This window comes from Limulus polyphemus, unplaced genomic scaffold (genome assembly GCF_000517525.1).
Source record: "Limulus polyphemus unplaced genomic scaffold, Limulus_polyphemus-2.1.2 Scaffold1365, whole genome shotgun sequence".
Taxonomy (NCBI): Eukaryota; Metazoa; Arthropoda; class Merostomata; order Xiphosura; family Limulidae; genus Limulus; species Limulus polyphemus.
The window spans coordinates 2,720-16,606 of NW_013666975.1; the positions used below are offsets into that span (position 1 = coordinate 2,720).

General features: G+C 28.5%; 1 protein-coding gene across 1 annotated transcript in view; it reads left to right on the plus strand.

Annotated features, from left to right (window-relative positions):
• Positions 1 to 722: 722 nt before the first annotated feature.
• Positions 723 to 13,887, plus strand: part of LOC106463275 (E3 ubiquitin-protein ligase Mdm2-like) — a 61,293-nt gene continuing 48,128 nt past the window's right edge. Inside the window, exons 1-3 of the mRNA XM_013923290.2 lie at positions 723 to 837; positions 6,132 to 6,208; positions 12,236 to 12,310. Coding sequence (XP_013778744.1) covers positions 6,152 to 6,208; positions 12,236 to 12,310 — 132 coding nt within the window. The 5' untranslated portion in view covers positions 723 to 837; positions 6,132 to 6,151. The remainder of the gene's footprint in view (positions 838 to 6,131; positions 6,209 to 12,235; positions 12,311 to 13,887) is intronic.

Sequence of the window (13,887 nt, forward strand, 5' to 3'; positions counted from 1 at the left end):
TGATTCTCCAGGAACTTCTCAGGATTTCATGCACAGTACTGGGATTTCAAAAAATCTTGAGTGCAAAAATAGGCAAATAGGGTCCATCGAAGCCATCAAGCTTCATAGCATCTATTAAATTAAATTTCATTTTCATAAATCTTCTAATACTAACAGGTTCATATTTTTCAATTTACAATACATTTTCAATGCATAATTATTTTACAGCGTCTTTAACTATATATATGTATTTCAGTAATTTCTCTAGCTGGAATAAATTACTAAATAGATATAACTAAACGTTTTACCTACTATACAACGTTCGATAATAAATAAGTGGTTTATATAATTTCCACAACGTTCATTTATTAAAACTTAAGCCTATTTCTTATAAATTACAGAAATAGTTATACAGTTTCAACTTTTTCCTGCTTGTGACAGGATTATATTTTATCATTACAACAACACAATACCTATACTATAGAACTTCTTGTTCAGTAAATGTAAAATGTACTATAACTTATAAGTAATAGAATTCATGTCCAAACAAGAACTAAGATTTACTAAATATATATAAATTGTGCTAGAAATTTTTTCTTGGAACTGTTTATTCTACTTCTACCTTATTTTGAAACCACAGGCCAGAGGTTCCTGAACGCTATCAGTCCGTGGCGTTGCCTGTCCAAACTTGCCAGTATTAGACGAGGGAAATGCAAGTGTGTAGTTCAGAGTTTATAAGCTACTAAAGTACCATACTAACGACACAAAAGTTTGTGACGCAGGAAATATCCTTGAACTGAAGGCTTGAGTAGTCCGAGGAGGGCAGTGTTACATTTACAAATTACAATTCAAGTTACAGTAAGTTACAAATTATGTTTCGTTGATATTGTTGTTAAAAAAAACCATTCAACTCTTAAGTTTTGTATTTCGAATTTAATACTAATAGTTATTAATATATATTACTTGTTAAACTTTACAAAACGTTGCTAATTAAATAACTTTGGATTCAAAAAACGCGCTAACATTATGTTCAGTTTCATTTTTAATCTAATTAGAGTTTTAATAGTTGAAATTTGAATGGTTTACCTGAAATAGGCTAAAAGTCAAAAGCTCCAGGTCAATAATTTATGTCACCCAGTCAATGTTTATCTAGATCGAAAGTTAAATTTGAATTGTTCAGAACTCGAGATCTATAACTTTGTAACTTCTACTTTGTAGTTAAAGTTAAAAGCTTGTAGTTGTATACGACTTTAGGCCTTATTTCCGCAGTGAAACGATCCAAGCGACAATAGAAAACTCGACTACAGTTATATTTACGTTCTTAAATTGGTTCGTCTGTGTTGAACATAATGAAAGTAAAAATATATATATATATTACAGTTATCAGTATTACATTATATGATTAAAGGTGCACATGCGATTACTCGACTCTGCACAGCTCCAAGTTTAAGCTCTAACGAATTAATTGTAAAAATACAAAATTTTTATTATAGGTGTATATGCCAACAAATGATTCCTAGCCCAACTTGCTTTTAATGTAGCTCAAATTGTTTCCTAAACTTTCATGAAGATTCTGGTTATTAATATTATTGACACAAACAACAATACATTAAAAAGCAAAAAACAAAAGCTAGTGGTGCATGTAGAACTGATAAGAAAAATATGAAGTCTTATTTATAAATAAAAGCTCTTATTAGCTCCCTTACTCTCACATAACTTAACTATCACTAGAATTGAGAAGGAACAAAGCCCCAGAGTTAACATTAAAAGTTGAATACTAAAATGTACTCAATCAAGATGAATAAAACTACTCTATATCACAAGTCCAGCATTATTAACTCCAGCAAAGTAAAGTTAAACATTTAGATAAAGCAATAGTTTACAAGATCTTAACAAAAGCCAAGTAATATTACATTAAACTTTAAAAGTCAAATATTGCATAAAGTTTAACTCATTAGAAGTCAATGGCAGTGCCTGTCCAAACTAGCTACTATTAGAGGAGAGAAGTGCAAGAGTACATCAAAGTTTATAAGCTACATACTTACAAATACAAGAAGAGAGAGGAGGTAGGGTTACCAGAACTATAGAGGTGAGTTTATAACATCATATATATTATAGCACTGAAATTACAATATTATGTATTATTAGGAGGTTGGGTGATATTTTTGATAGAAATCTAGGGTGGTTGATGAAATCAGATTTATATTTTCATATCTTATGGGGTAACTGCTATGCAGCGTCAGACCCTAATGCCTTTTTGAATCTGTAGGTTGCTTTCTGGTTTTGCATCTGTTGTTTTGATTATGGCTAACAGACAAAATATACCCAATGCTTTTGGGTGCTATGCCACTGACATTTTCATTTTAAAATAATACAATTTACACTTTGTATAAATGGTATAATTTGACATTGTTTTGTTGGCACATGTACCTATAATAAAAATGTTGTATTTTTACATACATAATATGCATATATATATATGTAATATTTGTAATTCTGAAGAACTCGGAAAAATAAAGCTATTTTAACTAGGCCTATCCTGTCTTTTCCGTATCTTAAAATTGTGCCTTCTTGTTCCAGTACTTTCAGAATACAGCAGAAATATATCCATACTTTATCCCATCAGTTCCATATATAAGCTTATCAACTATTCAGCTCTTCACATTATATAGCTGATATTATATTTTACTCGTATATTTATTTTATTATTAAATGCATTATCATGTAATTAATATAATCAAAAGTCATTTGCCAATTATTTGTCCAACTTAGCAACTATCCAGTCATTCTATGATGCCGTATTATCCTCCATACAGCTTGAAATGCCCAATATTTTAATGCCATCAACAAATTTTCTATTTTTCTCCCATTCATTCACCCTAAAGTCCAGTTAATAACCCATACTAATATGGTTTTCTTAAGCCATCTTTTGTATCAAAGGCTGAACAAAATCTAATTATACAAAGTCCACACCCTTTCTGTCATCCAGGTAGCTAGTAACTTGTTCAGAAAAAGCTAATAGATTAGTAAGGGAAGATTTCTTTTGGTGAATCATTGTTGTCTTTCATTTATGAGATTTCACTAAATGATCTTAGAAAACTTCTTTTATCAGACTAGAATTTTTCCCACTACAGAAGTTAACTGACTGTCCTGTACTTTCCAAGGCAACTCTTATCACCCTATTAAGTAATAGGAATAATGTTGTCAACTCTCCAATCCTCAGGCAGGGCCCAGTGTCTGTTGACCTACCAAAAGTGAATGAGGGAAGTTGTCATATCTAATAGTTGACCTCCTTAAGAACCATTAGAAACACTTGTCTTTGTTTAAATGTAAAACTTTTCACTTACCACCAAGGGATTAATATCTACATCATACAAGTCAGTTTTGATATTTCCCATATAATGCTTAGAGTCAGATATATTACTATTATTCTCTCTTGGAAAAGCAGAAGAAAACATTTAAAAACTTGGCTATTTCACTATCTTCAACAAAGCTTTGGCATCAGCATTTGTTAAAGGCCCAATTCCTATTTTAACTTCTTGTTAGTTTTAACTTTCCCACCGAACTGTTATTCACAAGTTCTCTTGAATTTTGTAATTGCTTTTTTAACCAAATCTCAAGCTTTCATATTGTTCTATAAGTCTTTCTAACCTAGCTGTTGATGTAAACTTTAAACATTTACTTCTGATTTTCTTTTTCATGTTTTTAGTAAGCTAGTCATTCCTGTCACCCTTTTCTTAATAACATGTTTGTTCTAAAAAAAATCCATAATCTGTCCCATAGGATTTTTTAACACATTATCTCAATTCACAAATAAGCCACCAAGAGTTCTTTATCAGGAAGTCACTTTTTCTTTTGGTAATTTATTCATTACTTGGTTATTATTTTATATTATCTTTATTTTGTGTTTTTTGATTCCGTTGTTTTATTTTTTTATTCCTCTGGTGCTTCTGACTTGGTTTTTTTTTAATGGTCTTTTGCCTAGATGGTGGTTTTCTTGTGTACTCTGCTATGTAGTGTTGTTAGCACTTTTATTTTTATCTTAAATTAATAAAGATTTAACTATAATTTATATTTTGATGTTAAAGCAATAGTTTTTGTTATTAATAGAAAAAAAAAGTACAGTTTTATAAATTGTATTGGTTTTATGGATTTAAGATTGTCTAACAAAGTGGTTGACCTTTTGCTTTCAGATATGGTGGATGCAGTTAATTTGAGGGAGTTTAAGGGAAGATTAATATTTGAGGAATAAACGTCTGACTCTGAGTGTTATTTTTAAGTTTAGTAGATTGAATGGCTTAAATAAATGGAGCAATAGGTTCGTTGTTTTGTCCTTAAATTATACATATGTTATATTTTAATTTGCAGAATTTAGGTTTGTTGATTTCAACCATTTATTCCTGAATCTCCATTTTTATTTTCTGTTGATATAATATTTTCACTTATTATTTCTCTTATGTAATTGTAAGAGTTTGGTGTTCTTGTGGTGTACGCATGACATTGTATGTTTTGTGTCCAGTTTTGTGTATTTCATGTCACATATTAATAGCATGTTTTTTGTTTTTTTATTGATATTTTTGAGTTTTTAAAATATGTATTTTTACATAGGGCTATCGTGTTAGTGTTTTATTTTTCTCACGATTGTTACATTTGAGCTTGTTTGGTATTTTGTATAATTTGTTTTTTCTATTTTTGTTTGTGATGTTTTACATGTTGGGAATTTCTGGGTTTGGGGTAAATGTATTTTTTCATAAAAGCTTGTTGTGGCATTTTCATCTTTCAGGATTCAATCGAGATAATTTTAATAAGTTTGAATTTTTTCAGTAATTTAGCATTTATTGTGTTTTTTTTGGTTTGTGGTGGTGATCGTCTAGTATTTTCTTCTTTCTTTTTTTTGTGCTGTGACGTTCGTTTGTGTACGAGAACACCATAAATTTTTCTGTTTTTCATTTATTTTTTTATATTAATTTTATCCCACTTTTTCACTTAGTCCCTATCTTTTACCCTCTCCCCCCAAAAAACCTTTTAAGGTGTCTCAAGTATTATTTTTTTTGTACTGATTTGTTGAATATGTATTTTGCTGGCATTTTCTCTCTCTTTTCATAATTTTTAGTAGCTTCCCAATATAGAACTTTTTCTAGTAAATCTTGTCTCAGGGCCTCAGAAATAGCTTTTTAAGAATTAGGAACTAAGCTTTTTTTCTTATCTTGTAGCAAAACATCAAACCTAATAATGCAATGATCATTCTTCAAGTCTTTAAATGGTTAATAGGGCTAAGCAATTAATTCAACTACTTAATATAATTATCTTTGAAATTATGATTAAATATGGTAATTTTCATGAAAATATTAAACTAATTTATATTATTGTTTTCAATTATGTAATATGTATGTGTAGTACTCAGCTTCTTGGATTTGAGTTTTAGAGCAATGGCAAGCAATGATCATAATTCAAGGTGAAAACCAAGAATTTTGGAATATTTTGAGTTTTATGTCACCATAGAAAATGGCTTGACAGAAATGTAATGAAAATGTTAATGTGCATACACCAGCATCAAGCAGAGATTAACTGGCAAAAGGGAACTGTCATACTTTGTATTTATTTAAGTAAAACTAGCATTTGTTAATGTATTTATTAGTGGGGCGATACTTGTAAATCTTTTGTGTTTCATGATACTTATCATACTTTAATTTATAAATTTTGTGTATAACAAGTTTAAACAGTTTTTAAAGCTAGCTCTGTAAAAAGAATAAATTAATGAAATATGTCAAAGTATATTTGAGGAAAGCAGAAAAATTACTATCAGAAGTCAATCAAAAGATCACTAAATCAGTAAAAGTTAATTCTTTATAAATCTTGAACTGTTGATTATGTGCTGTATGTATCAGTAGTTTAATGATAAATAAGTTTTTGACATTTTTGTATATTTTCTGTAAATAAAAGGAATATTTTTTAACTTATTAGCATATTTTTTATCATTAAGATAGATTTTTACTATGTAAAAGACATTCTATACTACAGCTGACCTTTATATATATATATGCAGTAGTTTAAAAATTTTAATAAGCTTTTTCTAAAGAGGTTTCAGTAGAAATAAAATCAGTTAATCATAAGTAATGTGCTTTAATGTATGTGTTTTTTTTTTCATATAGTTTGATTTTTATTTGTCAACATGTCAATAAAAGAGAGAGAAAATTGCCAAGATATCAATGGTGATAAAAAAGATCAGGTAAGTGATAGAGAAACTTCCATTTCATACATATCAAAATGTAATTTATTCATGAAAGGAAATAATTATAAGGAATGTGACTTGTTACATTTTCAAACTTTATTTTTTATAATTGGAAGGACTTATAGTTTTAAGTTTGAAGATAATAATGTAGTACTTATAAATTTCTTAAGAAAGTAAAATTATTTTATTCGTTAGTAAGTTGAACTCTAGCACTATTTGCCTCTCATTTATATTCTTGGAATACAAAGTAGATAGCAAATTCAGTTTGTGCTTAAACTTCAAAATTTTAACTAAAACCTCAGAATATATATATCTTAAAATTGAATCCTTTTAATATAAATAGTTTCATTCACACTTGTTAGAAATGTTATAGAAGTAATGCATTTAAAGTATCTGTAACAAATAATAATTGGTTATTTCCATCTTCAGTATTTCATATTAGTTGAAAATTATTACGAATTATTATCATATTCCAAAAAAAGTTAGTTTTTGCTGTTTATTTAACCATAAATTATTGTTGTAAGGCATAAGAGGATATTATGAGTTGGCCACAGTAGTTACTCTTTGATAATGAATATTTATTTGGAAAAGTATATAATGTGGAAAAATTAAACTTGGTTACTCAGTATAACTGGAAGATTTATTGCAATAATTGATTACCTATATTTGTCACTTAAATCAATTAATACTACAAACATAATCAACTAATCCAAATTAGTTATTTCGATTATTCCAACTATCCAAATAATCTAAATCATTTCCCATTATTATTTTTGATTAATTTAAGGTTAATCAATTGATCAGCTTATTTGATTAGTTTCACGACTCACAAAAACATTAAACTACTCAAAAGTAGTGTTTTAGTAGTATTTTAGATTGTTGGCTTTTATTGGTTCCTTTAACATAACTATATGCATGCATTCTGCATTTGCACAATTTGTGAATGTGTGGGTATGGATTATTGGTTGTTGGTTATGTAACTAGCCAGAGCAATGCCTGTTTTTTGTTTACCTTCTATGTATAAATAACAGTGTTGCTCTAACTTAATGTATTGCTTACTTATCATAACACAAACATAACACTACTGAAGGTAAGATTGCTTTAAAAAAAATAATGCAAATTAATACTCATTATTCCTTATTTGCTGAAAAGTTGTTGATTAATGAATAACTTGTCCATTTAACTGCTTGTCAATAATTACTAAACATACACTAATAACAGTCTAACAGTGAGTAACACTGATACTTAGCATAAGGTTGCTTTAATAAAAAATGTATGCAAATTATTATGTATTATTCACTCAAAAAATTGTTGGTTGCTGAATAACTTGCTTATTTAACTATGTTTTCTATACTAAAAAGTTAATTATTTTTTAACTTTTTTGTACTGATAATGGTATTGGAAAAAATATCTCAACATCTGTAGTTAAAGATTTCATGTTACCATGATGTTAAGATTTCTTACAGTGCTTTGACTTTCCACCTTATGAATCATTTTAATCTCTGCAAAAAGATCACGTCATATCACCACATTTTATCTTGCTAAATAGTAAACATTGCAAGTCTGTTTTTCAAGGATTTCAGTTAATTTGTTTTCACTGAATTATATATATTATCTATCACATGCTGTGACAAGAATCTTTACAAGTTTTATCATGTGAAATCTAATGACAATTACTTTTATTTAGTTTTAGTTGTGCTGTAACAGCTTGTATGGTGACTCAGCTTATAAACATCCAAATAAATGTTTTGATACCTTTGGTGGGTAGAGTACAGATACCCCATTATGAAGCTTTTTACTTAAAAACACATATAAGCTTGTTGCAAGTTTTGTATCATATTCCTTACATGATAAATGTTCATGAACAACAGTTTAGGATTAAAAATAACTTAATCCTAAAATTGTTGTACCTGAAGACATCTATCATGTTAAATGAGAGAAGTTGAAAAATGTCTAAGAAAAAGGAGATGAAAATAAGAACATTACTCTTATGTGAGAATAATTGATTAATGAGCCAAACAATAAATCAGTTAGCAAATTCTACTAATCATCCCACTCTATTATTCACATTTTTGTAATAATTCTAATTTGTATCTATGTTTACATGAATATTGATCTCCTTCCAGAGTTTTTAACAAATTACTCTAAATTTTGCATGGAAGATTTTAACCACTGTAGGGCTAATTAAAACAATTTGTTTAAATTTGAAATTTAAACCTTGTTATAGAGTTATAATAGTTTTCTCAGCTCCCAGGACTGGAGCTAGAGATTTGTAGGAAAATTGGCATGGACATGCAAAAGAATGTTTAAAATAACTAGCATTGTTTATATTTTTAAAATTTTCATACTAGGGCTTATTAATAGGTTATTAAGAGGATTTGGTAGAGCCTCTTAAAATTGGCTTTATAGATTTACTTAACTGAATGTACATGGGCTTGGTTCATTGTACTAACCCATTAATTAAAAGGGAATATTGGGTATTACTATTGCATGCGCTCTACACAGATACTATCATCATCATTATTTTAACTTTCGTTTATTTGCAATTGGCACCATTTATTATAAATAAGGCTTTTAAACTTAATAAACTACAAAATACCATTACATAAAGTTTGGGGGGGCTAAAATTATTGGAATGAAATAAATTCTAACAATCAAAACTAGCACAATTATAACCTAAATTTAAGGTACTCTTTTGGAACACAACTTATTAAATTATTATTTGCTGAACAAAAACATGGATAGATATATAAATTATTTAGCAAGAAATTATATTTTAGTGAATCATTAAAAGGGTGATGATGATAGTATCTGTGTAGAGTGCATGCTATAGTAGCACTGAATTATTTACTATAATTCTGAATTTACTATGTTTATATGCATAATGTACACATTTTTTAGTAAAATGTACACATGTATTTATGATTTTATGTGCTCTTACTTTTTTCTAGGGTAATAAATATTATGGTGAATAGTTTTATGCTAATGTAATTTAAATTTTTAAGATGATGTAATTAGTGGGTAGTTATTATTAATTCACTTGAACAAAATTATCATTAAAAGCAAGAATATTAGGTTTAAAATATAATTGGTTTGTATAGGCTTAATCAAATTCATTTAACTTGTCATTTATAGTATGGAAGATTTTTATATTCATTTATAGGAATGTTTTTTGTAAAATAACTAAAATTGTTTTGATGCATATATATTTAAAAATACATGTAATATATTTCTAAGATCTTGATTTATATACATTTTTTGAACTATAATCAGTTAACCATAAAATGTTGCTTCAACTGCTGGGAAGGCCTGAGTGGTCCAGTGGTTAGTGGTCTCTGTTTTCAAGGGCTTGTATATAATCCTCTTTTGTGGTGTCATTTCTCTTCCATTCCCTTGCTGTTAAGTGTCATTTTCTGCCCCCCTGCAATTTAACATCAGCATAGCGGCTCATAGAATGGTTCCAAGTTTTTTTTTCGACTACAAACTTTTATCTCATAGCTACATATCTTGACTAAGTTCAGATCTAATTACAGCCTTGACTATTGAGGAGTTCCTCTTGATTAAAAAAAAAAGTTGCCTCTGCTGCTTCAGTAACAAGCCAGTCTCTCTTTTTTGGCATTTGTTCATTACTTTTGACCTATGAGTATACCTTTTGGTTCTGCTGGTCCTTCAGATATGTCATGATCTGGGTTTGGTTGTTAGTGATAAGCCATTTCTTTTCAATTTGTTTGTTCATCATACCCCTATTCAAAATACAGATCCTTTTGATTTTTACAGGTAATACTCCTGTTTCCATACATACTTGGTTTTCTACAAGGATTACATTCCAATTTTTTGAAGTACATGCTTCCATTTTAACACAATTCTTGTATGTTCCAGACTGTATTGCCCGAAGTTCCTTTTGTGATCTTTTCTGTTAAGTTCTTTTCTCTCTCTTTCTTTTATCTTTTCACACTTTCAGCAGACTTAAGTAATTTCATAGGAGAACTTGCAAAATTGTATCACAATATGACAGCAGTGTACAGAGAGAAAAAAAAACTAATGAAAGGAAAAGTCAAAGAATAATTGTTTGAAAGTAGTCCTAGCTGTTGATAGTAGTAAACATTTTTTTCAGATATTAGTTGTAATGATACATGTAGATAACACTAACTGATAGTGAATAACAGTTGTGTACGTAAATCAGGAGAAAACTAACAACTAACTGTTGAATGAAAAATTATGCCAGTAGATAAAACAATACTATGTTTAAATTAATTATCATAAAAATAATCAAGTAATTGGAATTAGTGTTTTGATAATTACAACTGCCAAGTAATCAAAATATTACCATTATGTTTATTTGTTAAGCACAAATGTGACTTAAGGGTCTCATGTTCAGCTCAAGTTGCCCCTATGCCTGCTTGCCCTCTTTACTATTGCAAAACTACTACCTGCCTATGTCAGTAATTTTGAAAACTGTTTTTTACTAAAAGGAAGGCAACTGACTAGTAGCACTCACTGCAAACTTAAGGGTTAAATAAAGGGTAAATTTACTGTTTTTTTTTACATTGTGTTATGTTTAGAGTTTAGAATTGCATAACAGTATTCTTTAATATTATATAAGAAGGCATTTATCTATGGTAGAGGATCTAGACTCCCTCCATTTTTTTATAAATTAATAACTGTATTATTTAATGTTGTATAAACAGGTGCAAAGCTAGGAAGGTCTGATCCCTCCATTTTTTTTTCTGGACTTAAATAAAAAATTACTAAGTGTCTTTACACTTCCATATACCATAGTGTCAGAAAGATACATTAGATGTGTTTTTATTTGATTGAACTATTAATTACCATAGTGTAGCTGTAGTCTACAACAATCCAGTTAAAGCCATAGCCAATAACTGATTGTTTCTAAGCTAATATAGCTATATTTAAATGTTGCCATGGTAAATTTTTATGCTTTGGCTTTTTCCAAACAGTAACAAAGTGACAAGGCTTTTAGAGATCTGTTTAAATTTAATTTAGTATTGTTTAGGAAGCCTGTAAGTTTTACAACATAGATTTGTTAAGGAGTCAGTTTTTCATTGTTTATAAGTTAGAACTCTGGTGAGAAAGATGTTTTTTGTATTGTTTTCTAAAATAAACAAAAGTGCAAGTAGTATGACCAAGTAAAAAATGAAAAAAAGCGAAAACAGGTTTACCAATGTTCTTATTTTTTTCCAAATATGATTATATATCATTTGTTTTAATTTTAGAATTTGTAATGTTATCTTTTGAACTGTTCTTATTTTTATACCAATCACATTACCAGAAATGAAGATACAAGTTTTGAAATGATTTGTTTATTACCTGACTGTGCTAATCATTTACACAATATATTTGTTATTTTAACTTTGTTTGACTTGTTTAGGTTGCATTGGAACTTTATGATTAGCTTTGATTAATCCAAAGTACTCTATTAATACAGTGAAAGCCTCTTCTTTCATGTAAAAATACTCAAAATGTGGTTAGTATTATATAGCTAACTTTTGAAAAGTTAGATGGCATCATATCATCATTGTAAAAATTAAACATTACTACAGCTAGTGCTTTGTTGTTACTTGTTAACACAACAGCACTATCTGAATAGACTTTCTTGTTTTATGCTTATTCATCCATAATGGTTTCCAAACTATGTAAGATAGTTATAACTGAAAAGTTTTTCCATGTTATAATTTTCAGAAGAGTTTTATCATATGAAACCAAGTTTAATTAAAAAATTGCTTTAAAAAATCAAAGCAAGGCAAACAAAAATATGAAGATTAAGACCATGTTAGAATAAAAAGGTGATGGAAAAGTTATGAAGGTAACATACACTTATTTTATGCTTGTATTGGGGAGGGGATATTAAACAATTAATTTAATATATTTGATTAATGACCTTTTAATTAGCTAATATCATAAATCACCCAGTTCTATATGCATGTGCATGTTGTTTTTTTTTGTGGTGTTTGAAAATGAGTTAATGTGTTTCTTTTATACAATAGCAATTTTATTTTACTGTAGTTTGTTTTGAAGCCTTCTTTTCTGGAACTATTGAAGAAAGTTGGTGCTGATGGGAAAGTGTTCACATTAAGTCAGGTATTTATTATCAGATTTGTAATATATATGTAAGACAAATGATTATTTTTAACAGACATAGTTATGCAGCTCTGTGTGTAACTTTCTATACAGGCTCGGCCAATGTAACTAACCTTGTAACCATCAGTTTCCATACTATAACTTTTAACGTGTTGTTTATCTTCAAAAAATTGAGCTACTGTTCAGTAAACATTACAAATCTTTTGTACTAAAAAATCTGAATTTGTCTCATTGTTGACTGCTCTGAGGGCAAAGTGATATTCATGTTGAGTAAAAATACTTCATATGACTATTTTCAAACTTCATTTGCATAATCTCTAATACCTAAATAAATTATAATTATAGTAATTTGGCACTTGTGTATAAAGTTAAAATCATAAATAGTATTCAACGTTAAACTGGTACACAATTAAAAACATTTTATTTAGGCCTATCTATGACCTTCAAAAAGTTGACGACTCTACGTGTTTCCTGAGGATGATGATGTAACGTCATGTGGTATGTTGAATGCAGCACTGGTTCAAATTAGATGTTTGTGATGCCAAAATACTATGTCTTTATAATATAAAGAATATAAGAATATATATAAGCAAGAATATAAAATAAGAGCCTCTTATCTTTTCAATTTGCTAAGATATTGCTCGTGTAATAAATCAAACACAGTGGCATCCTGCCTATCTCTTTCCATTTTTGGAAGTCCTCCTTAAATACACTTACTTCTGGCTTTCTCAGCCATTTTAATGGGCTCATTGCTATTTCTTTCTTTTTAACCAATATTTCAACAAGGTTGGGTGTGTAATTAGTCTGCTCAAAATTGCATATTTTTTTTAGATTTAAATACATCTTTGTTACTAAGCTTGATAAATTATAGTGGAATTCTATGGTATTAATGTAGTAATTTATGATTTTTTGGTTATACAACTGTATATATAAAAACCTAAAAAAAATATTTAATTTCATATCCTCCACATGCAAAATTTTAAAAGGTTTTGTAACTTGCATCGAGTAGCAACTGAGTACAAAGGTCAAAACTAGAAGAGATAATTGTTTGCTTTATTTACCGTCTTATATTTTAAGAAAAATAAGTTTAAGAACTTATTTCAAAATAGCAATAATCAATATACATATATAATATATAATAATTGAAATGTGACTGTATTTTACAAAATACTAGTATACTAAAACACAGCCAAGACAGGTCATTTTCTAAAGACTAATGGTCACTTTTATATTATTGAATATGGTAACATGAATGCACTTGCACTGTGTCATTGTAACTTCTGTATCATCAGCTAAGCTAGGCATTGCTGAAAGGTCAATATAATAAAAATAATAAATATATGTAAATGCATAATGTTATGAGATTTAAGCTATTTAGTCTTAAACATTTATGTTTTCGTGCTGTAATTTGTAGTCATTCTAGAATGAAAAAGGCATAATTTATATTTATTTCCTAATTTTTTACTGTGGTTACGAGATCGGTCAAATCAACCAAACCTGTACAGAGATTTTGTTAGTGAAAAGAACATATAAAATATAAAGTTTTTTCTTAGGAAACATTTGATAACTATCTGGAT